Raw genomic sequence first — 24,386 nt, forward strand, 5'->3', positions numbered from 1 at the left:
TGTATCATTCATTGCTGCAGTGTTGAGCCGTCATATATGAGTTGTCACAACTGTTACCTTCTGTACTGATTCAGTATGATTTCTTCTTGTAAAGCTGATACAGTGAAAATTACAAGAAAAGAGGGATAACTTATGCAAGGCACGTGCGAGCTGGATTTTGCCCCATTTTGGGCCAAATGGGCCAGCCCATGAGCCATTGGGTCTGGACAAAGCATGCCCGGCCCGCCCATGGGCCGAAGACTTTTGTCCAAACCCGTCCATGGGCGGGTTTTTGGGCCGGCCCAATGGGCGGCCCGTGGGCCAGGCCAGGTCTAGGAACATCCAACTCATGGGTTCTACCTAAGTAGCTATCGACGAGAATAATCAACATGAGGAAGGAAGAAGGAGGTGACGCCGTATTCATCAACAAAGCAAACAACTGCATCTCACGTGATAGCCAGACAACATGACCAGGCCGTCATAGAGAACATGAGGACGAATGTCTGGTCAGATGGCTCTATATACATATGTACGTCGTGCGCGGTATATCCTATCAGTAATCCATCTGTCGCCCATCCTATAAAATACCTCTTTTATGTAACAGGCACAGCCTGCGACACCAACACAGGCAAGGCATGCTAATAGCATGCCCCATAGACCCACCAGCTTATGTCTGACGTTGAATCATAATAGCAAATGATAAGTCTCATATGGCAGCGTGTGGATATTGAGTTTTCAGCTGGCTGAACTCGCATGATGCGGGGTGATGGCTAACCCTCTGTATTGTGCACTCAGGCTCGCCCCATATATTCTCATTTTACTAAAAGGCTATCACATATGACCATAGGGCGTGGAGAACAGGGGTGGTTTAGGTTGTACCTTGGGGGCATTGAGAGAGGTTCTTGTAGCTCCAGCATAGCTATTGTGTTTGGAGTGAGAGGGTTGGCGGCTTTCGTCTTCTTTGAACTGGTGTACAGTCGCTAGGCTTTTGCTGAAGTTGAGGGCCAGGGTCCTGATATCCCTGCCCAGAGAAGCGGCTCCCTGTAGGCCCTGCTCTTCTGAATAACCATGGAGACAAGCTCTAGAACGTCATCTCCAGTGGTCTTTATTCGTGCTGTTTTCAATGCCACTGCTGCTTCGATGTGGCTTTGGAGTTCCAAGCCCAATTGGCTTTGGGGAGACTCGGGGTTTGGGGTTGCAGGAGGGGTATCCTGTTCAGGCTGTGTGGGCGAACACTGATTCTCAGGGAAATGGCGAAAGACATGTTGAGCTTGCTTTAGTGTCTCTGGTCTTAGTTGTTCTGTTGATTGCTGGGGGATGGCAAACTCTCAACCACTCTTGTGTGCCAATTGATCCCCTGTTGCCTGTTCGGCACAGGCCAGGAGAAGCCAGATAGTTATTCCTGCTGACTGTTCCTGATACACAATGAATGCCAGTCATGAGCACGAGACATCAGCAATTCAACCTGTCATTTTACGCCAACCAGTTCTTCCTCACTTGCGGGTCAGGGAGGGCTGAGTTGTTATCTGTGCATCCAGAACTCTGATGAAAGGAGTCAGGAATGAAGTCAAAACGGAGGTGGCGGATGCCGCGATGCTAGCAGGTTGTTCATTCGAACAAGGCAGCCAATTGTAGAAGTGTACATAGGCATGAACATAGCAGTGGTATTCATAGAAAACGGATCCATCATAGGACGCTCGGCCAGAAGGAGATGAAGGGTTGGAGGATGACGTGATGAAAATTATGGTGGACTATTCAATTTGCAAGGCAACATTTTATCTCAAACATCATTTCTATTAGCAGACCTTTCCAACATGAGTGGGGGGACCATACTGGTGTGAAAAGACTGCAGCTTCAAGGTGATTATGACTGCATTCAGCGAAAATGGGGTGGCGCAACGAGGGGGCCTAGGCAGAGAATCAATAGCAAAAATGCCTCACCAAAATTATGGGCGGCAGAGGCGAAAGGTAAAAGAGAAAACAGCAAAAATTTGGTTGAAGTTGAAGCAGCGATGGAGGGCGACTTTATAGAGCACGCACCGTGATGCCAAGCGGCAATAAGACGCTAAACCCAAACAGGAACGCTATACCACTTCTAGTAATTCGCCATCACCCAAGACTACGGAGTAGTAGCTCTGTGGGCCGTAGGGTTTAGGACGTCAAGCCTTTTCATATATAGAAGGCGGTGAGTTATGCTCCGCCGGAACTTTTTTTTTCTGCGGTCATCGCAATCGTTCACCTCTGGTAATTCAATTTACATTGGGAGGGAACACTTGCTTGCATTGACTTTCAACATAATTGGAGTTGATTTCCTTGCCCAAAATGTCGCGATTTGGAGCCAAGAAGGGCAGAAAGCTGCCCGGAGCCGAGTTTTCCTGGGAGACCGACGCCGGCGGGGAGCCAGACACTGCACCCACGCCTCTTTATCCTGTACGTTGCAATAATCGTCCATACGAATATGATCGAAAACTAACACTTCTAGAAATACAATGTCTCCCGTGCGATGCTCCTCACCCCCCGCGAGCAGCTCCAAGTCGATTACTACCGCGACCTGCGCGATCGCTACCACGAAGGCCCCTATTACTCCGTTCTCGACGCCGCTTCGTCCTCTGCGAAGAAGGGGAGTGCTGCACGTGTGAACTTTGATCCATTTCACGGCATGCCGTCGTATTCGGGGAAGTATCAGAAGAAGAAGAGGACGTTGCCGAAGTTGCAAGGGAGGCCATATAGTGAGTCATCACTCCAGGATCTGGGAAATGCTTCAAGGGATCGGTGACTAATTATTGGTGTAATAGTTATGAGATTCTTCCCCCGAGAACTGTGGCAGACGATCCAGCCTAGTTTCAAGCCAGAAAACTCGATGGATGGCTACGTTCCGCAGATCGCGCGTACAGGCGCCAAGCGTGGATTCGAGGACGACGAGGTAGAGGAGGAAGACCAGATGAAGCGTCGGAAGGCTGAAGATGATGAAGAAGAAGAAGGAGGAGGCGGGGATGGTGAGGATATTCTGGATCCCGACGAAGAACAGGAAGAGGAGATTGTGGATGATAATTTCGAGGACGATGACGATGATATGGGAGGCGATTACAACGCGGAGCAGTACTTTGATGGTGGAGACGATGAATATGGGGATGATGGGTTTGGGGATGGGGGAGGAGGTGGTGAGGAGGATACTTTTTAGCGAGATACCCTTTGCATACTTTATTTATATCCTACAGCGTGTCAGATGGACAAATCTCAGGATGTCTAGTTCATGTGTAATGTGTCAATTGCATTCGAATTGTCTATCAATCTATCTCTATAACCTTCCTGTATTTAATAATGTATCTGATCTGATAAGAGCGATCTCGGAGATGACATCATCCCGCTCCGCTGCGAAACCGCGGGGCTGTCAAATCTTTATCGCTGAGAAGCCAACCGCAACAAATCCAATTGAAAAAGGCAGAATGAGCGTAAACCCGGCATCAGGGCTCCAGAAACGGTCTGCACTAGTCCTCTATGCTTCGGAAACAGGCAATGCGCAGGATGTGGCCGAGGAGCTGGGCGATCTCGCCGAACGGCTGCATTTCGTGACTCAGGTTTCTGAGATGAACAATTTTAAGCCGGTAGCCCTACCTCCCTTTCCTTCTTATACAAATATGGACTGATGGAAGAATGATAGGAAACCCTCGCTTCGCATACGTTTACTCTCTTCGTCGCATCGACTACAGGGCAGGGTGATATTCCGGGGAATGGAGGAGGATTTTGGAAATCATTGCTGTTCAAGCGGCTTACGTCGACGTTTCTTGAGGGGGTGAATTTCGCGTCTTTTGGGCTGGGGGATAGTTCGTATCCGAAGTAAGTGGCCTTGGTACATTTATCGGATACTGGCCTGACGGAATAGGTTCAATTGGGCTTCGCGCAAGTTGCATAAACGGCTGATTCAACTCGGGGCAAACGAGATGTACCCCTGCGGAGAGGCTGATCAGCGGCATCCTGAAGGGTTCGTTTCCCCCACCAATGCCACGGTCTAGACACTAATATAGAGCAGGCTAGAAGGCACATTCATCCCATGGGTACTGAGTTTCCGCAAACACTTGCTCGACAGATACCCCCTCCCACCAGGCCAGGATCCGATACCGGACGACGTGAAATTAACACCGAAATGGCTACTGCAGTCGGATGGGGCAGCAGAGACACCATCAAAGCCTTGCATACCGGAGAGCAAAGAGCCCCAGACAGTGCCTGACGAGCAGCCCGCAGTACGTCGGTTGGATCATGATGTGCGGCCACTTCCAGATACGTTGAAGGCGACGCTCACCAAGAATAAACGGGTTACGCCGCAGAAGCACTGGCAGGATGTACGGCATATTGCGTTGACGGTACCGAAATCGTTATCGTATAGTCCCGGGGATATGATTTGTGTTACGCCTAAGAACTTTGATAGCGATGTCCAGCACTTGATTGAGATGATGGGTTGGAAGGAGCAGGCGGATAAGCTGGTGACATTGATTCCGGGAGAAAGTCTACAAGCGTTGGACGTGTTACCGTCACCACCAATTGCCAGCCTGGAAGGCTACCCGCAGCTGACCTTGCGTGCACTCATCACGGACTATCTGGATGTGCGGGCAATCCCGCGACGGTCATTCTTCTCGGCAATAGCACACTACACACCAGATGAGACGCATAAGGAACGACTTCTCGAGTTCATCGTCCCAGAGTACTTGGATGAATTCTGGGACTACACTACACGACCAAAACGCAGTATCCTGGAAGTACTGCAGGAGTTCCACTCGGTCAGAGTGCCATGGCAGCATGCAGTCTCTGTCTTTCCCATTTTCCGTGGCCGCCAATTCAGTATTGCCAGCGGTGGACCATTAAAACGACTTCCTGACGGCAGCACACAATTCGAACTTCTAATCGCAATCGTCAAATACCAAACAGTAATCAAGCGAATCCGTGAAGGCGTCTGCACACGCTACCTCTCCGTCCTCCGCCCCGGCAGCACACTCCGTGTCCAACTCCAACGCGGCGGTCTCCACTCATCCATACCTCAACTCACCGGTCCAACGGTACTCGTCGGCCCCGGAACAGGAATCGCCCCCCTCCGCTCCATGATCTGGGAAAAGGCCGGCCTCGTGCAAGCCTACCGTCAAAAATACCCAGGTGTGCAGCCTCCAATCGGCCCAACAATTCTGCTCTACGGCGGCCGCAATCGCACAGCAGACTACTTCTTCGAAGAGGACTGGGAGAAACTAAAAGACGAAATCGACTTAACGGTGATCACCGCGTTCTCGCGAGACCAGCGACAAAAGGTCTACGTGCAGGATCTCGTCCGGGAGGACTTTGGACTATTTTATAATCTGCTGCGGGATCGGAATGGATCTGTATATATCTGTGGCTCGTCGGGGCGCATGCCACAGGCGATACGCGAGGCGTTGATTGAGGCATTTGAGCATGGGAAAGGCACGGGGGAATGGGATCGACAGGCGGCGGAGGAGTATTTGCTGGGAATGGAGCGGAGTGGGCGATATAAGCAGGAGACGTGGTAATCCTGTATAAATACCATTGAAATATCTCTTCAACACCTGTATACCCGTATTGTAGCATGAACATCATAGGCATAATGGTCTACCTCGGCTGGAAGCGGAGTAAAAGCTCGGGCCGGCGTCACGTCGATTTCTCCGCCGAGATCACCTGTCCCGCCTGCGGTCTCTCTTACAAGTACCTCCGCTGCCCGGACACCTCTACTCTGGACAATTAAGAAATACATAACGTTGAGAGAAACTACAGATTCATCATGAGCGCATTGCGGATTCTCGTGCCCGTCAAGCGGGTCATTGACTACGCGGTAAGTTTTGCTCCGTTGTCGGCGCCGCCCACCTACACACATGGAGGGGATGCCATACTGGAGATGAATTGAAGCTCTGTACTAGGTACAGCAATGCTAATGTAGCATAACAGATCAAACCCCGCATCAACAAAGCCCAGACTGGCGTCGAAACCGCCGGAGTCAAACACTCCCTTAACCCCTTCGACGAGCTCTCCATCGAAGAAGCCGTCCGCCTCCGCGAACGCAAAGGCCCCCTCTCTGTTGACAATATCCTCGCGCTCTCCGCCGGCGGCCCCAAATGCGCCGACACCCTGCGCACCGCCATGGCCATGGGCGCCGACCGCGCCTTCCACATTGACGTCGCCGAGGGCAACGACGGCCCGGAGCCGTTGACTGTCGCTAAGATGCTGAAGGGCGTTGTCGAGAAGGAGAACATTAACCTGGTGTTGTTGGGGAAGCAGGCGATTGATGGGGACCAGGGACAGACGGGACAGATGCTTGCGGGGTTGCTGGGGTGGCCACAGGCGACGCAGGCGAGTAAGGTTGATGTGAAGGATGGGGAGGGGACGGTGGAGGTTGTTCATGAGGTTGATGGGGGTACGGAGACGTTGAAGGCGAAGTTGCCGATGGTAATCACGACGGATTTGAGATTGAATGAGCCGCGGTATGCGAGCTTGCCGAATATTATGAAGGCTAAGAAGAAGCCCTTGGAGAAGAAGACGCTGGCCGACTTTGGGGTCGAGAACCAGCGGAGATTGAAGACTCTCCAGGTTACCGGTATGTTCTCTGCATTTCAATTTGCGTTTACTCAGATACTGATAAATACAGAACCCCCACCGCGCCAGGGAGGCGGCAAGGTCGAAGACGTGGGCAGCTTGGTCTCCAAGCTCAAGGAACTCGGCGCTCTGTAAACGAACCTGTGATCTGTGTATGAAATATGATGATGCTCCTTAGAAGCAACTCGTGCTATAATTCCTGCTGAAAAGGATTGAATGGATTGACATACTTAACATAATCACAGGTGACGAGCCACTAGCGATAGCTATAGATTACCAGTGAAATAAAGCCAGAGACCGAGCAACGAGGGATAGCCCACATTATCCAGATGCACATAAAGTGGAAGCAACATATCATGGATAACAGCTACAGAGTACTCCAAAGGGTATCAGAACGTGGAGCTTAGAATGAGAATATCTAAAGACAATTCCCTTCATGAATTTCCTTCCTAGATCATAAGAATGTCTCGGTAATCTTTCATGTATATTTTTTGGTTGGCCTCGTCCTTCACTTCGTCGGCGGCAAGCGAGAAACTCATTACTTGATCGCGCAGGGAACCTGCCTCGTCGGCATCTTGTGCCGCCTAGATCCCTAGATCAATCCGTATTCGTGCGGGTTTTTGACATTGAGATAAGTTCCTCATAAAGGGCCTGTTGCAGCACTTCTCTCGGCTCATTAATGGTATCGGCTTCACTTCTGTGTCTGAACTTGATGTGCTGGCGAGCACGGCTAAGCTATCGTTTCCATCGGGTGCTCTTCTTTCTGTTAACGATTCCTTTTACGGTCAGTCCGGATTCATGTTACGATTTCTTTTTCTTCCCATGGAAACAATGCGAATGTCAAGATATATGAGGTATCCAGCTATTCTGACGGTGAGTGTCCCGAAAATACAGGGAGACTTGAGTCTTCAAAACGAACGGGTTCAGCCAAGTAGAGTACTTGTATGAGGTAAGGAGGAGATCCGGCTTCCCAAAGGTCGTATAAAACATGCACTATTCGGTGTCAGGTAAATAAGCCTGAAACAGCGGGTGACGCTTGCTATGTCTGACCGGCAAAAGTGAAGGCTCCAGGGACCTCCGTGGTATAAATGGGAATCGAAAAGTAGTGTTACAACTCGATGGTCTTGTGGACCGGGACAATAGCGTAGTCCAACATGGTAAGGAACATGTTCCAGTCACCTACTGGGGTGCTAAATGCACCATCTCTGAAAAGAACACCTTAGCACTGGGCAGAAGTTCTTCAATAGTACGGATTCAAACCTGTTTTAAGTCAGTTCAGCAACCAGAATTGACGACACTTACGGTAGAACTCATCTTGTCAAAGCCCCCAGTGACAATGCGCCGACGTTCAAAGTCTGCGTGAGCCACGATTTGAAAATTTGTGTTTTTATAGGTTCACTTTGACGAACAAGAGGCTTTTCGTCCAATAATGCCATCATTTGCAGAAACAAGTTCTCTATTCGCACCAACTTCCTCGATAGATCAAAGCTGAAAGAGCTGGGCGCGCTGTAAAGATCTCATGTGATCTGTGCCGTATAAAATGATGTAGTTTGTGAGAAATCAATTGAACGATCTTGGTTCATGGCTAATTAAGATCTTCGGGCCGGTGCAAGTGACAGGTCGTAGTGCAACTCGTGGTTGGTTGCAGACAGATTCTCGTGGATGAGAGGACGCTGCTGATTCGAAGAGCGAATTGAGCAAATGAACAGGCGACGGATCAGATGCGTGTGTATGGAGAAAATGTATGTGATAGATCCACCGAGTGGCATACATGATAGATGATATGCAGGTTTGGTTGCGGAAGAAGCAAATTCTAATATTGTACTAACCGAACAATAGGGCTCTACACAGAATGGCAACAATGGCTGCATAGTGCTGGCTGTATGAGAACGCTAGAAGGGACTATGTGGGTTAGTTGCAATCAACTTCCGCGAATTCTCGATGGCCATCGCTAATTGGAGGCAAATGTTCATGGAAACCAGCAGTACTTTGGGACCGGAATTTGCAATCAACATAGCAAATGTTCGTTTCCAGGGAAACCACCATCTCGAATGGTTATTCTTCATCGAAAAATTGTACTTGAACTCCTTAAGCGACAGGACTCAACTATAGCATGAGTGGCATGCAAGCTGGGAGATGGCTCGCAACTCATCCAATCCCTGTGGTCGTCGAATTTTTCTCTTATTTGATGGTACCAAATCTTGGAGGTTTGCTAATGACTGAGAAACCATCTGCGGTTTGGGGTCTGTATGCAAGCCCGAGTAAAACAGTTTGTTGTTGTTCTTTTCCAAGATGTCATCGACACAGTCCACAGCGCTCTTCAATGGCACTTACAAGCCCATTCCCTGGCGGTTTCAAGCAGACAATGGACATGCTCGCTATCAAAACGACGGTATGGCTAGTTCTCTATTGAACAATGCGAACGTGTTGCGGAATTCGTCGGTCGAGGCTCGATACTTTGACGCGACGATACTCGCATGTCCATCCAGAATGTCAACGGTGTTTGAAGACACTATAACGCAGCCGACCCTTTCGGGCGACAGACCACACAGATAATAAAAAATATCATAGTTCTTCATACCATTGCCTTAAAGGCAGTTGCCTTTGTGAAAACTTTTGTTTCCGTCCCGGATTATATCCAAGCTTTGCCGTCCTCGTGCTTCAGAACATCTCTCGTATATGTAAATGCAGATTGCTCACAGCCCAGACCGAACTGTTTCAATGAAGTCCCTTACTTCGCCTTCAATACGACAGCTTTGTCCTTTCGTTTGCCCCGTCCTTTGCTTCATTGGCGGCAAGTGTGAGACTCATGACTTGATCGTGTCTGCATCCTGTGCTAAGTGTATTCCAAGATCGTTTCCGATATGCAATATGTGTAGGATCCACGGTGTTGGTGATTTTTTTTAGTTATTCTGACTTAGTACATATAATCTGTACTGTAGGCAATGTAGAGACCAAATGAACCCCCAACAAGGATGACAAGCTTGGAAATACCTATATAGGCAAGCAAATATAGGTAAACAGAGGCAACGTATCCTTCTGCAAGAAGTGTAATATAAGGGCCACATTCACGATGTATGCTTCCAGAAGTGGATGGATTTATGGCCTTCGGGAAGTTTATTTGCATTCTGGCAGATGGTGTGGTCTGTGTCCTGGTGGTTTTAGCCATGCACTTGCATAACAGTGCCAATTATCTAGAGATCTCTGTTTGATGCCGGAAGGCCTGCAATGTCCTGTGATTGGTATCCTGGTACATAATAGGTGACATGTTTCGGCCTGCTAGCGTCCCGCACCAACTTGCGTATGTGATTGTCAGTAGAGGGTAGAAGTTGTCTTTCGTTGCACCAGCGGGGGCAGGGCCCAAAGTATACCCAAAACGTTAAACAATAAGAGTTTATAAGGAAATCTACCTTCAAGTTCTTGTCAAGAAAACCCCACTGGATTCTTTGCTTCCAGGAGGTTGTATTCTGCCTCTACGACAGTGTTGCGGTGTTCTTTTGCGAACCGGGAGAGGATGCCAGGCTCTGTAGACGAGCTTTGAATGTGGCCATCTTTTATCCCATTTCCTCTGAACCCGATAAAGCGTTCCCATCCGAGCTGCATAGCCGACCTGAGACGATGCCCCTCATGTTCAGTCACGGTTGTGCCAGTCAACCCTTTGGTGCTCAACAGTCAAATGTCAAAAACGGCCGCTCCCGTATAGAAGCATAGCAAATAATTCTATAGAAATTTCCATAATGGTTCTTGTAAGAGTCCCATGTCCGAAAAACATGTGTTCGTACTAGCAATCGTTTGCATAGGGTTAGAAGCATATCAAAACGATATTTCGGGCCCTTAATCTTCGTTAGACGCTTTATAAGCTCGCGAAATGAGCAAGCGTATGTTGAGATTTTTTCTCTCGCCAGGAAGAGGTGTGTAATCTCGGAGCCACGAGACCGGACTCCTCTTGGTACCTATCTACTTGTTGCCATACACCAGCTTGTCTTGCAGATGTTCTAACAGTATGCGGATCCTTTTGGTCCCAAGTATGGATTTCTCTAACGTTCTTTTCAAATCTCCTTTGGAGCGTGTGCTGGCCCTAGCAGATAGGTATTTCAGAGAAAGTATGACTTGCCGAGCATGTCATGCGTGTAATGCATTTATGCATGCAGTCAGCCTGTTAGCCACGTTTGCATATAACAATTCGTCCCACAACGTCTTTCCTTTCTTTTTTTTTTTTTTTTTTCGTTTTTTCTTTTTCTTTTTTCTTTTTCCCCCTAACTTTCACGCCAGCAGCTGGGCACTCCTAGCGGAGGTATCGATTCCAGTGGCTCACTTGCACCGAGAACTGTAAATACAATGGCGGGACTAGCGTAGGAATGAGAAAAATATTCCAAACACCAGATGACTGAAGCAATGCTGGCATGAGCCTGAAAGCTCAATGGAAAAATACTTTCTCCACGTATAAGCCACGGAGAAGGGAAGAGCCGCGCATAATGAGGATGGTAGCGTGTCGATGAAGGTGGAGCATGGGGTATGGGAGTTCCAGCTGGTTGACGATCAGAACGCTCGACTTCCGTCCGAATTGTTAAGCATCTGATAAACCGTGGTCAGCGCATGAAACGGTGGTGTTCCCTTCAAGTCTCTGACCACAATCTTCTCACATTTAAATCCGAAATGTCCTTTGCTCAGAGACTCAAATAATTGTATCCAGCTGGAGCACAGATGGCATATCAGTTCGGTACGCCAATGTATCTTTAAAAATGGGCCATAGGGCTCTTCCGGCATCACAGTGGATATATGCCGGTATCACTACTCTCTTAATCTCGCTCCCCCCCTGAGACAAGAAGCGAGAGAGTGAATGGCAACAGCCGGCCGTCTAGCACGGCTTTGTACAATCCCCAGACTATAACTTTAGGGGTTCCGGTTGAACTAACATGCCACAGCAAAATTTCTTTCTTTGCTGTTGCGAGGCACAAACCGTACCGGGAGCTACTCAAACGACTTGCCAGAATGGCATCGTAAAACCTGACGATGGCACAAATCTGTTCAATAAAGTCCATATGAGGATAGCAAAAATTAAAAGCGTCAAACCATATGACTTGTAGTCTTGGGTTTGTTTTGATCAGCAATGATCTCTTAGATACGACTCATAGTTTTTGAAAGTGTTGACTATCCCAGTTTAACGGCGGCCTTCTGTCTGAATTCATATCATGTATTCGTTTCGATGGGATAATATGTGCTTTTTGTACCTTCTGGCGAGCTTCTCGTAGACCGACTCCTTGATAATGTCTGCTTGCTTCGCTGAAAGGCAAGCTTTCATTTCATGCGAGGAGCATTTCCATGGAAAATAGAAATTTTGTCAAGTGTCCCTCATACATAGTAGTTGATGATATTCTGTTCCCGGAGACATCGGATGAGCAACCAGCACGGATAGTAGGCAAGTTTCGACATTCCGATATAATCCAAAGGGGGATGGGATAAACACCCCTCTTCTTCAAAAGGTGCAAGACAAGTGCGCATTCACAATGAACGGATGCATTGACGACGACGTGCGTTTTCCTCCATATGCCTTTCTGGAAGAATCAACCTTTCTGGAAAAACCAACCCATGAATCTGCCAGGGCTTGGATCATTACCTTCGTACGAGTATCCCTGGATTCTAAAGCTGAGTTTGCAACTGCTTTTAGATATTCTACATTTGGCGGAAGTTTTATCTCACGTGAATTATTCGGGGCGACATTGATATCCAAATTTGTGCCCCGAAGAGACCGAGTCCGTCCATGTGGTGACTGCGCAAATAGAAGTAATGCGTTGATTGAAAGGGTGAGAGAGGAGGCTTTCAGAAGGAAACGATAATTTGGTGGTTCTATGTAGAGGTTAGTCAGTACTAAGTAAACATGGAGATCAATGGCATCCAAAATGATTATTAAGGTCGTTAAAATCCTTTCCTTTGCGGAGCTGGTCCTCAAGTAGGCCAAAGAAAACGCATACTAGACCCAAGACTTTTAAGGGAGTCTTGCAAGTACCTCATGAGTTCATCTTTATTCTTCGAACCCACCATTCGCTTGTTATCAGGCTTAAGCAAGTTGGGCCCTGATGCGCCTCAATGCCTCGCCAACGGCTTCAGCAACTTTTGGGACGAAAACTTATAAACAAGACGCTTGAACTCGACAATTTGAGGATGAAGTTCGCCTTTTATGTTGTATATGTCTGAAGTTCTTTTACTCCAGTGAAAGCCTGCAAATACTTCCATATTAACCTGGCATGGGCCACGGTTGATTTTTTGACGGCTCCATTTATTGAGAGTTAGTGTGGTCTAGGTTGTTTTTCGCCAAAACATCCAGTAAGCGTTTAGATCTATCACGTCGAATGCATCGGCAATGGCTTAGCGATTTTCCCAGCTGGATGCATCCGGGGAAAGCTTGACTTGCTGTACGCCCTAGGGATGTACCAGACCACTCCTTGCTCTTGCATGCATTGGATAGATGTCTTACAGGGGATGCATGCGAATTTCGACGCCCCTATGTAGTTCGAGGGCGGAGCGTTCGCTTCTTATGCGAAAGTTGTAATATCAACGAATCAATTAATCAACACGCATTCGCAATGAAGATAGGAAAAAGCGTAACTGGTCAGTCTCCTGGTGGTCTTTGCTCCGTGACTGCATTGCAATGTTTATTATTTGATTCGAATCCTTCGGGTTTGCGGAATCCAGTGTCCGTGTGGACGATTCTCAAGGACATTCCCTCTATCCAAGAAGCGTTACCGCATTATGCATTTAATTAGCCTCCTCCACCATCCTCTTCCTCGCGCTTGCGTTTGAGACCCCCTTTCTTGTCCTTCGGCATTTGCTCAGCTGGAAAGATTCCTCCCGCATAAACTTCCAGACGAGCCCCAGAACCTTGGTTTTCACTCTCTAGACGACCGGCGAGCGAACTCAATGCGTCGGTTACTCGGAAGAGATTGATGTTGAGGGACCACAGCGAGTGCTCACGCTCATTAGCAATGTCGTTGTCTTCTCGGGAATCCAGGTATGGATAACGCAGATATGCCTCGACCTTGTCGGCTACATCGTTGGCATCGGAGGTGGACAGGGGGCAGCTCAAGGATCTCATTGACGGCATCACGAAAGACATCCCGGGACGGGCTCGCAAGCACGACCAGCGTTCGCACAGCACCAACGTTTGCAGAACGCGGCTGTAAGTAGACCCTAGACGGCTGACTGTAAACCTAGTAAGTGACGCAATCCCTTTTTGAGAGTTTGGTTTGTTTCGCGATATGAGCACTGGTTGATGGGCCGTTGCTAGCCCTTGACGGATGCTTGCTCTTGGTGACCTGGAGCGTGATGCACAAGTCTTCGAGACATCGTTGTTAAATAGTTCCTGCACAGGGGTATAAGTGAACGATAGTCTTCCGTTCTGTTTGGTCAGGCGCTTCAAGAGCCCCCCAAACGGAAAATGCGTATATCAGTCGCGTGGAATCCATTTTTAGAGGACCCTCTTATGCCTATGGTGATGTTTCATCTCTCATTACTGGAGCGACGCCAGAACACCTGGGCCACGCGCTGTATCATTCGTTGCTTGAATTTGCCGCAAATCATGCCAGTAATTGTAGCTGTGACCAAAGAGCCTGGGATTCTTAACGACGGTGTTGGCCACAATGCTTGTCGCTTTCTCAGACAGAGGCAACGACTGCTGGCTGAACGTCAGACAAGCACACGGCGAGCGTGTCGAGGACCCGTACCGCTCGCCGAGTAAATCTCGCGAGGTTTTGTCTATGTTGGTACTCCGTGCTCAGGAAGTTGAATCTAGGCTCGACTTTCCGTAACAGCGGGATGTCTATGTCGCCTTCCGCCTTGGACGCGATTCCCCGGAGGTGAAACTGAAGATCGAGGAGCCCTAGGCAAGGAAGATTCAGGATCGCCCGTCTGCGGCTCGGTTCGATATGCAGTAACGGGCAATTGGCCCCGTCGCGGAAGTTCTGTCATTTTTGCGGACTTAAGCATCGGCTCTCATATCAGATTCGATCGCGCCAATTTAGCACCATGGCACTTGGGTAGATGGAAAAGAGATGCATGCTGATAGATAGGGAGTATCTTCCTCTTGATGACAGGTGCCTGGACATTCAGTCACATCACTTGAATAATAACTCAACGGTACGGAGGATTACTAGTGAGTATACACTAGTGTATCTGACTCGTCATCCGATCGAGCCGGGATGCAGAAAAATCATCTGCATGCGAGGAGTCAGAATTATGGATATCGATCGGGATGTACCTGTATGATTGAGAGGTGATATGTACGGAGTACATCGCAAGTATACTCCGGATACTTGGCTACGATATACAGGCACGGAGTGGTAACAGCAATAATGAGAATAAGAACATATTGTATTGGCGGAATGCTATAATAAGGACGGTAGAGGTTTCACCTCGCATTCCAGAACCGTCTAGCGGATCGACTATGGACGCTCCACTGAGTCGGATGCCGAACAATAGTGAGTTTATGATGGCTCATATTTCATGCGTGAACCATATCATAAATAAACCACCCTTGATTTATATAGGGAACCTTGCCCTGTCTTGAAATCTCTTCATTTCTTCGTAACCGTCTCCCGTTCGGGCAACAAGTCCCTGCACATTTCCATGGTTTCCGAGTCATCGCCACCTCCGGTCGTGATGTCAAGCTGCTGACGAGTCGGCTATGATCTTATAGGCTGTTCTCTATTCCATCGTCATCTTTATATTCTTTTCCCTCCTCTATTCTCGGTCGTTTGTTCTATATCCATCCCTGTATCCATCCCTCCATCCCTCTGTATATACCTGTATACCTGCATTCTTTCTCTGAAAACATCGGCCGCTTTGGGAAATCTCCGGCCTATGCTTCCTGTTCCCGTCGAGTGGCCCTCGTTTCAGGTCCTTCCACTGGGCTTATAGATTGGGCAGCTTTTCCCTCTTTTCTGCTCTTCTACCCGCCCCTCTACTAAGTCTACCACCACTGTAGACAAAATGCCGCCACGAACATCTTGGTGGGAGAAAACAAAAGGAAACTCCAAAAAAGGCTTCGACAAGACATGGTCCGCCCTCGATAAACTCGGCGATCCCGTCAATCGCCTATCCTACCGTTTGGGTGCAGAAGCGTTCTGGCCCATGTCGCTCGATAAAGAGTGCGACAAGGCCGCTCGCATTCTACGTTCCTTCTGTAAGGATGGTTTCTACGCCGAAGATGAGACCCCCGATACGACTTTCGACGGCAAAATCGACAAGCCCAAGGGCAAGCAGCGTGTGATGCAGAAGATCCCGACCACGGTTATTCAGCGTGCCCAGGGTCTGGCCATCTTTACGACCATGCGTTCTGGGCTTTGGATGAGCGGTTCCGGTGGCGCCGGAGTGCTTCTCGGCCGTATTCCCGAAACTGGTGAATGGAGCCCGCCGTCGGGTATCATGCTGCATACAGCTGGCGTCGGGTTTCTGGCTGGCGTCGACATTTACGATTGTGTCGTGGTTATCAATACCCCCGAAGCCCTGGAGGCGTTCAAGACCTTCCGGTGCACCCTGGGCGGCGAAATTAGTGCTTCTGCTGGTCCCGTAGGTGTGGGTGGTATACTCGAGTCCGAGGTGCACAAGCGACAGACACCCGTCTACAACTACATGAAGAGTCGGGGGTTCTATGCTGGTGTACAAGTCGACGGGACAGTCATCATCGAGCGAACGGATGAAAATGAGCGCTTTTACGGCGAACGGCTCTCGGTTACCGAGATCCTTGCCGGGAAGGTCCGCCATCCGCCCTGGGAAATCAACGGCCTCATAAAGACGATTCAGGCGGCGCAGGGCGATATAATCGACGAGAGCGTGGTGCCGGGAGGTGAGACACCAGGTGATGCGGTTCTACAGCCCGGCGGCGTGTTTGGCGTCCCTGCCGTCGACGACCCAGATCCTTTTGGTGTCAGAGCCTTGGAGGCAGAAGGCATGTTTATCCGCGAGGCCGGCACCAAGAGCCGACCTAGCCAAGAGGTCTTTGAGTTCAAGCCGAACCCGAACAGTCCAGTCTACGCGACCTTTGCTGCAGCGACCCGTAGCAGTCTAGAAAGTTCGCCCCGGAATAGCTGGCGTGCCAGTGTACAGAGCCATACTAGTGTCGACCGTGGTGTCCAGACTGATGACCTCCCCACTGCCCCGACATCCATCAGTCGCGCTTCCTCGCGAAGTCGCTTTGCGCCGAGCGACAAGGATGCCACCATCCCCGAGAATCGTCAGCTCACGATCTCGACGGACTACGAGAACGACCGCGCGTCTGTCATCGAGGACGACCTGGAGATCCACGAAGTCAGCAGTGCTACCGTCTCCAAGCGAGGCAGCGCGATGGAAGACTACTTCAACCAACCGCCATCTGCCTCTCCCACCGGATCTCGTCGCCATTCGCCTACCTTCACCCGTGCCCGTCTGGTCACTATTCCCAAGCGCATCCCTCCCCCTCTTCCTCCCCGTCATCCCCAGCGGTCCACCTCTTCCTCCACCCCAGTGTCGCCGGTGTCGCCAATTACAGACGACAACCGGTCCGTGGCATCGGCCGGTCTGCTGAACGGGTTCTCTGAGCTGCCTCTCCACTACATGTCCAGCAACTCCTCGAGCATCTCCCAGACGCTCCAGGAGAAGGATGAGTTCCACTCGATCTCTAGCGAGTCGTCGAATCGCGATCGCGAGTCTGACAGCCAGTCGCACGAGTCGAATACTACCAACGACTTCCATGAGGAGCCTCATGCTCTCACTCACGACTCGAAGATTGAGCTGTCTTACAACAATGTTGTGCATGCGCAGACTACATAGTTTTTTTTTTTTTTTTTTTTTTTTTTTTTTTCTTTGATTTTGATTGTTCTATGATTCCCTACTCGTTTCGTTTTCTTTCTTGGATGTGTATAGTTATTTATATTTTTTGCATGACCGCCATATCACGGTCGCAATCTCTATATACCTGGTTCTCGCTTATATACAGCATGGCGCGTGGTGGATTGATTGGATGGTTATTGAATTATGTGTGGCATGACTGGGCGTCTTTTCTCTTCTTTTCTTTCTTCTTGGATTCATATATATTCCCCCGATCGTTCTATAGAGCCACATGAGCGTAATTGACTATTCTATCATTTTCTCTACACCTATATTCTGACGTAGCCGGATTCTTTAACTGTAAAGTGTTAACCCCATTGCAAACTCGCAGCTGCATTACCCGAATAGGACTAGACCCTTGTGTCTGCCTGGAGGCCAGCAGGCAGCAGCGGCGTTAGTGCCTGAATCGACAGGCATCCAGGGTCTTGACTAGTTGCACTCTCGAGCTTAAAAGGCTCGTATTTCCTTCCTTTGATATCTTCTTTTTATATTAGTTTTTACGCTCAATTGGCTATATCCCATGCTATCCCCTCTGTTTTACTACCTCATCATCTTCATACCCATCAATTGACCCATCATCCTGATATACTCCCCCAATATACTGATACCACCGATAACCACCACATCACTGACTACTGTCACAATGGCACCGCGAACCTTCAAAAAGGCCATCATCGCCGTGAGTGGCACATTTACCGGCTACAAGCAGGGTACGCAATTCCTCTCACACTCACCATTCCAATCCCAAGAGCAACAACTGATCCTTGTATACATACAGCCGACCTGAAGGCCCTGGTGGAAGGTCAGGGCGCAACGTTCAGTAGCAGTGTATCGCAGGACTGTACACATTTAGTTACGACGGAGAAGGATGTTGAGAAGGGGAGTGCTAAGTGTACGTTGTCTTGTTGTTGGTGTTGGTGATGGTGATCTGGGGTGCTGATGAAGCGGAACAGTCAAGACTGCTTGTGGGATTAGTATTTGCGAGATTGTGAATCTGGCTTGGTTGTTGGAGTCAATTGAGGCAAAGAAGCCGCTTCCGGTGAAGGGTTATTTGTTTACGAGTGATTCGAGTTCTCCGGTCCTGCAGGGTAATGGGGATGCCACTGCTGTTAAGGAGGAGAAGGAAGTTAAGAAAGAAAAGGGCGGCGCGAAGAAGCGGACTCATGAGGACGCAATTGGCACTAACGAAGCTGCCAATGGAGAGGACGGGGATGAATCGAAGAAGATGAAGGACTCGCAAAAGGCGTCGTCCAAGAAGCTTGTTGTTCCTCTTGATGACGGCTGTACCTTGGGGGGTGAGTTTGGCGATACCTGTTAATTGGATGGCGCTGACTGTGATAGGATACTCCGTTCATATCGACGATTCAGGTCTGATTTGGGACGCAACTCTGAACCAGACCAATGCCGGCCAGAACAACAACAAATTCTACCGCATCCAGCTTCTCGTGAGCCCCAGCTCCGACTACAGAACGTGGACTCGTTGGGGCCGCGTCGGAGAGCCAGGTCAATCGACTGTTCTGGGAAGTGGCAGTCTCGACCAAGCTATGAAAGAGTTTGGGAAGAAATTCAAGGACAAGACCGGTTTGACCTGGGAGAATCGGTTGGACACTCCTAAGGATAAAAAGTACGCCTTCCTTGAGCGTAACTACGAAGACTCGGACGATGAGGATGATGGTGAAGACCAGGCTATCAAGAGGGAAGAGAGAGAAGAGACGCCCGTGGAAAGTGCTCTACCCCAGTCGATCCAGAACCTCATGACCTTTATATTCAACCAGCAGCACTTCGTCTCCGCCATGGAGGCCCTGTCTTACGACGTCAAGAAAATGCCATTGGGAAAGTTGAGCAAGCGGACGCTCCACGATGGATACCGGATCTTGAAAGATCTGTCGGATCTTCTGGCCAACCCTAGTCTAGCCAATTCGAAATACGGAAGGACTGTTCCGGCTGCCGCGGAGGATCTTAGCAATCGGTACTTTACGACAATTCCTCATGTGTTTGGTCGTAATCGACCACCGGTCTTGTTTCATGACAAGTTGATCAAGAAGGAGGTTGAACTACTGGAGGCATTGACGGACATGGGCGTTACGAATGCGATCATGAAGGAATCCAAAGATGTTGAGAGGGAGAGGATTCATCAGCTGGATCTCCAGTTTAATGGCCTGGGAATGGAAGAGATGACTCCAGGTATTCCCCCCCCCCTTTATTTTGATTTGCACTAGCTAACAATCCCAGTCGAACCCAATACGGCCGAGTTCATTGAACTCGAGCAATACCTCAACTATTCACGCGGAGCAACCCATAACATGAGCTACAATGTAATCAACATCTTCCGCATCGAGCGTCCCGGCGAAACCGACCGCTTCTCAAAGTCCTACGGTGCCATTCAGAACCCCAACCGTCGTCTTCTCTGGCACGGGTCCCGCAGTACCAATTTTGGTGGTATCCTCAGCCAAGGTCTGCGCATCGCACCTCCTGAAGCCCCCGTCAACGGCTACATGTTTGGCAAGGGCGTCTACTTTGCCGATATGTCATCCAAGTCCGCCAACTACTGCTGTCCCTACAACTCTGGTAACATGGGTCTGCTGATGCTGTGCGACGTGGAGCTGGGAGATCCCATGTACGAGCAAGAATATGCCAACTGCAATGCTGCCGAGGACTCGAAGAAGGAAGGCAAACTTGCGACACTTGGACGTGGACGCAGTATTCCGGCCGGTTGGAAAGATGCTGGATCCGTGCATGAGAGTCTCAAGGGGGTGATGATGCCGGACGTGGGCATGGGGTCGAAGAATGAACAAAAGGGGTGTTCGTTGATGTACAATGAGTACATCGTGTATGACATTGCGCAGATTCGACAGCGGTATTTGTTCTATATTAACATGCGCTAGCCTCTTCCTGTTGCTTTTGTTTTTGCCTCTTAGCACGTTGGCGTTCAGGATCTGTCGATCGGGTAGGCTAGACGGTTGTACCATATGTACGATAATTTACGAGTAATGCAACAGCTCTTATGCTCTCTTACTGTGCCTGAACATCTAATGGCGCAATAGGCACATCACTAACACTACCAAGTAAACATTGCCAGTCCTGTTTTGATTCTACAACTCGACCAATCGTCATGAATACCCTAACCCTCCCACGTCAAACGATGAAACCAAGACCTAATATGCGCCTTCAGACGCGCCGTCCACAAAAGCCCATCCGTCGACCTGCTCTCCCTAATCCCCTAAACCTACCACAACGAACACCAACGAACACATCTCGGCAGCCTCGACTACGGTGCAGGTGCGGCAAGAATCAACTACCAAACAATATATTAACTCCACATGGCTCTCCAAGATGGTGAAGAGACCGACTTACTCGGGTCTGTTCCGCCTAACTACAAGCGGCGCTCACGGATATACAGTAAAAGCAATAGAAGAGAGGCTATGGAAGTGAAGCCGCTTTCGGGGATTTAAGGGCTTCAGGAAGAGCTTTGATATCAAGGATACGGCAAGGATTGTGCACCCATCATCTGAGGAAGTAGAGAGATTATTGAGGTGACACCGACCGAACCCAGCTCTAGTCACATATCCAGATTCAGACTCAGACTGGTCCTAAACTGACACTACAGATCTTGCTGAACGTGCGTCCGGAATTCCAGTTCCGAGACTGCATGGGTTAATACGGTTATGGTGGGTTGCTGAGGTTAAATTTTCTGTGAAGCACCGGGGGAGTGCCACATATACCAGATTTCTCCGCTCTTTTCTCACAGAACCTGTTGAATTTGGAGAGGGCTAGGATTCACTCACGACGGCCCCAGGAAAGATAATATCACCGTGGATTTGATAGTTTAGTAGAATAATCAAATACCAAGAAAGTAAGCCCTACTCCAGCCCCTCAACCTTCCCCCGCACATAGGCCCTCCTCTCCTTATAACGCTCGTCCTTCCCATCAACTAAACCTTGTCCCTCTAAGGCGTCTAACAAATCAAGTACATAATCCTGGCAATTCCAGCCACTGATGCCATTACGGATAGTGACCCTGCTCGCAACATTCTTAATCTCACTCGTCTTGCCAGCATCGACGCGACACAGCTTGACAAGCTCCACTAGACCTATGTATTCGAGATCCCGCGCCGTTTCTGGCTCGTAGCGAAAATGACGGTCTGAGCCTTTGGCCTGAAGGAAAACATAACCGGGGTTGTCCGGGCTGGGGATGACGAGAGCCCAGTGTTTAAAAACGCTGCCGAGGTCGTTGATGATAGCGATGGAAAGGTCCATGGTGATATTATATTCTCTATAATGTTAGACTGGCTTAGGAAGAAGCGGGGTTGTTGCTTACAGCGATGTGACCGATGTTGTCGGGTATGTTGAGTTGGAAGATATTCATGTGAGGCAAGGCTAAAAACATGCACAAAACAATATTTAAAGAAATAAGTTCTGTTTCTGGATGTAAACAAAATTTACTCCGCAGCTAACCATGGCCCAGGTCCGATTTCCCGAGTATACATAACTCTCACCTCCAGGCCATGACCTGAGGTGAGGAAAGAAAAGACTCGGTACTACTCTCGGTGAGGGTGTCCGGTAGTGGCTACGGACAGGTTATTTGTTCTATTCCGGGCCGAACAGCTTCGGACCTGGGATAATTTCACGGCATCATTGGCTTTCCAATACCCTTGTATATCAGAGCGAAGAGTGTCAAGAGGTGCCTGCCAATGCCGACTTCTGCGGCACCGACCCGAGAGACGCGATGTCTTCGCCAGATTATCCGACGATATCGTGGTCGGTAGCGGCCGATGGCAATAGTACTGTTTGTTAAGGTCCCTGGACCCTGATACGATCCATTCCTTATCAGTTGTATGATCGGCAATCTCCGCTTTGCTTCCCCATATATAAGCTCCGGGATCCCCTCTCCAATTCCATCCCGTCACTTGTGGTGTATATTGTACATTGCTGGGAGAAAATGCCTTCTCTGCATTCATTTGCGATCACCGCAGTCGCCGGTCTGGCGAGCGTTGCTGCCGCTGGTCAAGACCGCAGCTATTTTCCTCCATCACCGGAAGGATTGACGGTCGTTGAATCGAAGCATCAAGAGGGTGTGAGAATATCCTACAAGGAGGTACTCTTTACTGCCGATTCTCTTCATTATCACTGTAGCTAATACAGACAGCCCGGAATATGCGAAACAACCCCCAATGTCAAAAGCTACGCCGGCTACGTCCATCTCCCTCCCGGGGCACTCTCCGATGTAAACGTGCAACAAAAGTACCCCATCAACACGTTTTTCTGGTTCTTCGAATCGCGCAAAAACCCACAAAATGCCCCCCTCTCTATCTGGATGAACGGTGGCCCTGGAAGTTCTTCAATGATTGGTCTGTTACAGGAAAACGGCCCTTGTCGCGTCAACGAGGACTCGAATTCCACCGTCTTGAATCCGTGGTCGTGGAACAATGAAGTCAACATGCTGTACATCGACCAGCCGAATCAGGTTGGGTTCAGTTACGACGTTCCCACGAACGGGACCTATGACCAGGTATCTGGCAACTGGAACGTGTCTCCTTTTCCTGAAGGCGCGGTGCCGGAGCAAAACAATACGTTTTATGTTGGCACGTTCCCTAGCCAGAAGAACTATACCACGGCGAATAGCACGGAGAACTCGGCCAAGGCATTGTGGCATTTCGCACAGACGTGGTTCACTGAGTTTCCCGAGTACAAGCCGCATGATGATCGCGTGAGTATTTGGACTGAGTCATATGGTGGACGATATGGGCCTTCATTTGCGGCGTTCTTCCAGGAGCAGAATGAAAAGATTGCCAAGAATAAGGCGGAGTATCATTATATCCATATGGATACGCTGGGTATTCTCAATGGCTGCGTGGATCTTTTGACGCAGGCGCCGCACTATCCGCAGATGGCCTACAACAACACCTATGGCATCGAGACGATCAATAAGACCCAGTATGAGAATGCGATGCGTGCATGGAGTAAACCCGGTGGCTGTAAAGATGGCATTCTCAAGTGCCGTCGTCTAGCCGCAGAGGGTGACCCTAAAATGACCGGCCGCAATGCCACAGTCAACAAGTTCTGCTCCAAAGCCAGTGACTTCTGCAGCAATGAAGTCGAAGGCCCATACATCAACACCTCCGGCCGCGGCTACTACGACATCTCCCACTTCGACCCTGACCCGTTCCCGCCACCGTACCACAACGGCTTCCTCAGCCAGCACTGGGTGCAAGGCGCGCTAGGCGTCCCCGTCAACTTCACCGAATCCGTCAACAGCGTGTACAACGCTTTCGGTGCTACTGGCGACTATGCCCGCTCCGACATCCACGGCTACCTCGATGACATCGCGTACCTCCTCGACACCGGCGTGAAAGTAGCTCTCGTCTACGGCGACCGCGACTACGCCTGTCCCTGGAACGGCGGGGAAGCAGTTAGTCTGCGCGTAGACCACGCAGAAGCCCACCAGTTCCGCTCAGCTGGATACGCTCCGCTACACACCAACGCTTCCTACGTGGGAGGGTTGGTCCGTCAGCACGGCAACTTCTCCTTCAGCCGGGTTTTCGAGGCTGGCCACGAGGTTCCTGCTTACCAGCCCCAGACCGCCTATGAAATCTTCCACCGTTCCATGTTCAACCGTGATATCTCGACGGGACACGTTTCTACCGCGCATAACGACACGTATTCCACGCAGGGACCGTCTTCGTCGTGGTCGGTCAAGAATGAGGTACCTGATAGCCCAGCCCCGACCTGCTATATTCTCTCGCTGGCGGCGTCTTGCACTAAGGAGCAGGCGAAGGCTGTGTTGGATGGGTCTGCGTTGGTTCAGGATTATATTGTTGTTGAGGGAGGTGAGGCTGAGGATGAGCATGCTAGCAAGCGGTTTGAGCTGGTTTGATTTGTTTCATGGTAGACCGTACATAGCTGTTTATATGTCTAGAATTACTATACCCCCCCTCCCCGTTTTTTTTTTTTTTTTTTTTTT

The 24,386-nt window shown here is 49.6% G+C and overlaps 10 protein-coding genes across 10 annotated transcripts in view; 8 read left to right on the forward strand and 2 right to left on the reverse strand.

The window, feature by feature from the left end:
• Positions 1 to 416: 416 nt before the first annotated feature.
• Positions 417 to 974, reverse strand: EURHEDRAFT_97240 (uncharacterized protein). The gene is made up of 3 exons (XM_040787708.1): positions 859 to 974; positions 755 to 807; positions 417 to 652 (listed from the first exon to the last, which is right to left on the reverse strand). Exons 2-3 carry the CDS (start codon positions 793 to 795, stop codon positions 487 to 489), a joined length of 207 nt encoding a protein of 68 aa, XP_040637862.1. The 5' UTR covers positions 796 to 807; positions 859 to 974; the 3' UTR covers positions 417 to 486.
• Positions 743 to 1,876, forward strand: EURHEDRAFT_413394 (uncharacterized protein). Its single transcript, XM_040782162.1, has 2 exons — positions 743 to 1,260; positions 1,416 to 1,876. Exons 1-2 carry the CDS (start codon positions 1,103 to 1,105, stop codon positions 1,495 to 1,497), a joined length of 240 nt encoding a protein of 79 aa, XP_040637863.1. The 5' UTR covers positions 743 to 1,102; the 3' UTR covers positions 1,498 to 1,876.
• Positions 1,764 to 2,074, forward strand: EURHEDRAFT_97238 (uncharacterized protein). Its single transcript, XM_040787707.1, has one exon. The coding sequence runs from the start codon at positions 1,845 to 1,847 to the stop codon at positions 2,007 to 2,009; it is 165 nt and encodes a 54-aa protein (XP_040637864.1). The 5' UTR covers positions 1,764 to 1,844; the 3' UTR covers positions 2,010 to 2,074.
• Positions 2,075 to 2,228: 154 nt separating this feature from the next.
• Positions 2,229 to 3,291, forward strand: EURHEDRAFT_480822 (DNA-directed RNA polymerase III subunit C31). Its single transcript, XM_040785491.1, has 3 exons — positions 2,229 to 2,408; positions 2,461 to 2,707; positions 2,774 to 3,291. The coding sequence occupies exons 1-3, from the start codon at positions 2,301 to 2,303 to the stop codon at positions 3,157 to 3,159; spliced, it is 741 nt and encodes a 246-aa protein (XP_040637865.1). The 5' UTR covers positions 2,229 to 2,300; the 3' UTR covers positions 3,160 to 3,291.
• A 104-nt stretch (positions 3,292 to 3,395) lies between these two features.
• On the forward strand, positions 3,396 to 5,513 carry tah18 (NAPDH-dependent diflavin reductase). The gene is made up of 4 exons (XM_040782163.1): positions 3,396 to 3,583; positions 3,640 to 3,815; positions 3,862 to 3,960; positions 4,009 to 5,513. Exons 1-4 carry the CDS (start codon positions 3,425 to 3,427, stop codon positions 5,507 to 5,509), a joined length of 1,935 nt encoding a protein of 644 aa, XP_040637866.1. The 5' UTR covers positions 3,396 to 3,424; the 3' UTR covers positions 5,510 to 5,513.
• Positions 5,514 to 5,663: 150 nt separating this feature from the next.
• On the forward strand, positions 5,664 to 7,002 carry EURHEDRAFT_413398 (electron transfer flavoprotein subunit beta/FixA family protein). The gene is made up of 3 exons (XM_040782164.1): positions 5,664 to 5,808; positions 5,922 to 6,567; positions 6,619 to 7,002. Exons 1-3 carry the CDS (start codon positions 5,758 to 5,760, stop codon positions 6,699 to 6,701), a joined length of 780 nt encoding a protein of 259 aa, XP_040637867.1. The 5' UTR covers positions 5,664 to 5,757; the 3' UTR covers positions 6,702 to 7,002.
• Positions 7,003 to 15,152: 8,150 nt separating this feature from the next.
• On the forward strand, positions 15,153 to 17,429 carry EURHEDRAFT_413400 (lipid-binding SYLF domain-containing protein). The gene is given in 2 exon segments (XM_040782165.1): positions 15,153 to 17,390; positions 17,401 to 17,429. The coding sequence occupies 1 exon segment, from the start codon at positions 15,552 to 15,554 to the stop codon at positions 17,367 to 17,369; it is 1,818 nt and encodes a 605-aa protein (XP_040637868.1). The 5' UTR covers positions 15,153 to 15,551; the 3' UTR covers positions 17,370 to 17,390; positions 17,401 to 17,429.
• Positions 17,430 to 17,670: 241 nt separating this feature from the next.
• Positions 17,671 to 20,474, forward strand: EURHEDRAFT_413401 (putative poly(ADP)-ribose polymerase PARP). Its single transcript, XM_040782166.1, has 5 exons — positions 17,671 to 18,136; positions 18,205 to 18,318; positions 18,380 to 18,721; positions 18,768 to 19,610; positions 19,659 to 20,474. Exons 1-5 carry the CDS (start codon positions 18,070 to 18,072, stop codon positions 20,309 to 20,311), a joined length of 2,019 nt encoding a protein of 672 aa, XP_040637869.1. The 5' UTR covers positions 17,671 to 18,069; the 3' UTR covers positions 20,312 to 20,474.
• A 688-nt stretch (positions 20,475 to 21,162) lies between these two features.
• Positions 21,163 to 22,171, reverse strand: EURHEDRAFT_480836 (uncharacterized protein). The gene is made up of 2 exons (XM_040785492.1): positions 21,744 to 22,171; positions 21,163 to 21,696 (listed from the first exon to the last, which is right to left on the reverse strand). The coding sequence occupies exon 2, from the start codon at positions 21,680 to 21,682 to the stop codon at positions 21,287 to 21,289; it is 396 nt and encodes a 131-aa protein (XP_040637870.1). The 5' UTR covers positions 21,683 to 21,696; positions 21,744 to 22,171; the 3' UTR covers positions 21,163 to 21,286.
• A 162-nt stretch (positions 22,172 to 22,333) lies between these two features.
• cp1 (putative carboxypeptidase S1) overlaps positions 22,334 to 24,386 on the forward strand; it is a 2,381-nt gene continuing 328 nt past the window's right edge. Inside the window, exons 1-2 of the mRNA XM_040785493.1 lie at positions 22,334 to 22,520; positions 22,572 to 24,366. Of these exons, the coding sequence (XP_040637871.1) occupies positions 22,365 to 22,520; positions 22,572 to 24,299 (1,884 nt within the window). The 5' untranslated portion in view covers positions 22,334 to 22,364 and the 3' untranslated portion in view covers positions 24,300 to 24,366. The remainder of the gene's footprint in view (positions 22,521 to 22,571; positions 24,367 to 24,386) is intronic.

The sequence above is a fragment of the Aspergillus ruber genome (assembly GCF_000600275.1).
Source record: "Aspergillus ruber CBS 135680 unplaced genomic scaffold scaffold00017, whole genome shotgun sequence".
In the NCBI taxonomy this organism is placed as follows: domain Eukaryota; kingdom Fungi; phylum Ascomycota; class Eurotiomycetes; order Eurotiales; family Aspergillaceae; genus Aspergillus; species Aspergillus ruber.

Bases quoted from the DNA above. Each gene is read 5' to 3' on its own strand.
- EURHEDRAFT_97240 (XM_040787708.1), bottom strand. From the start codon at position 795: ATGAGAATATATGGGGCGAGCCTGAGTGCACAATACAGAGG. The intron at 653-754 runs GTTAGCCATCAC...ATTCAACGTCAG, and splicing joins CTGAGTGCACAATACAGAGG to ACATAAGCTGGTGGGTCTAT.
- EURHEDRAFT_413401 (XM_040782166.1), top strand. From the start codon at position 18,070: ATGGCACCGCGAACCTTCAAAAAGGCCATCATCGCCGTGAGTGGCACA. The intron at 18,137-18,204 runs GTACGCAATTCC...GTATACATACAG, and splicing joins ATTTACCGGCTACAAGCAGG to CCGACCTGAAGGCCCTGGTG. The intron at 18,722-18,767 runs GTGAGTTTGGCG...TGACTGTGATAG, and splicing joins TGACGGCTGTACCTTGGGGG to GATACTCCGTTCATATCGAC.
- EURHEDRAFT_480836 (XM_040785492.1), bottom strand. From the start codon at position 21,682: ATGGACCTTTCCATCGCTATCATCAACGACCTCGGCAGCGTTTTTAAA.
- tah18 (XM_040782163.1), top strand. From the start codon at position 3,425: ATGAGCGTAAACCCGGCATCAGGGCTCCAGAAACGGTCTGCACTAGTC. The intron at 3,816-3,861 runs GTAAGTGGCCTT...CTGACGGAATAG, and splicing joins GGGGATAGTTCGTATCCGAA to GTTCAATTGGGCTTCGCGCA. The intron at 3,961-4,008 runs GTTCGTTTCCCC...AATATAGAGCAG, and splicing joins GATCAGCGGCATCCTGAAGG to GCTAGAAGGCACATTCATCC.
- EURHEDRAFT_413394 (XM_040782162.1), top strand. From the start codon at position 1,103: ATGCCACTGCTGCTTCGATGTGGCTTTGGAGTTCCAAGCCCAATTGGC. The intron at 1,261-1,415 runs GTCTCTGGTCTT...AATGAATGCCAG, and splicing joins CATGTTGAGCTTGCTTTAGT to TCATGAGCACGAGACATCAG.
- EURHEDRAFT_480822 (XM_040785491.1), top strand. From the start codon at position 2,301: ATGTCGCGATTTGGAGCCAAGAAGGGCAGAAAGCTGCCCGGAGCCGAG. The intron at 2,409-2,460 runs GTACGTTGCAAT...TAACACTTCTAG, and splicing joins CACCCACGCCTCTTTATCCT to AAATACAATGTCTCCCGTGC. The intron at 2,708-2,773 runs GTGAGTCATCAC...TTGGTGTAATAG, and splicing joins GTTGCAAGGGAGGCCATATA to TTATGAGATTCTTCCCCCGA.
- EURHEDRAFT_97238 (XM_040787707.1), top strand. From the start codon at position 1,845: ATGACTGCATTCAGCGAAAATGGGGTGGCGCAACGAGGGGGCCTAGGC.
- EURHEDRAFT_413398 (XM_040782164.1), top strand. From the start codon at position 5,758: ATGAGCGCATTGCGGATTCTCGTGCCCGTCAAGCGGGTCATTGACTAC. The intron at 5,809-5,921 runs GTAAGTTTTGCT...GTAGCATAACAG, and splicing joins AGCGGGTCATTGACTACGCG to ATCAAACCCCGCATCAACAA. The intron at 6,568-6,618 runs GTATGTTCTCTG...TGATAAATACAG, and splicing joins GAAGACTCTCCAGGTTACCG to AACCCCCACCGCGCCAGGGA.
- EURHEDRAFT_413400 (XM_040782165.1), top strand. From the start codon at position 15,552: ATGCCGCCACGAACATCTTGGTGGGAGAAAACAAAAGGAAACTCCAAA.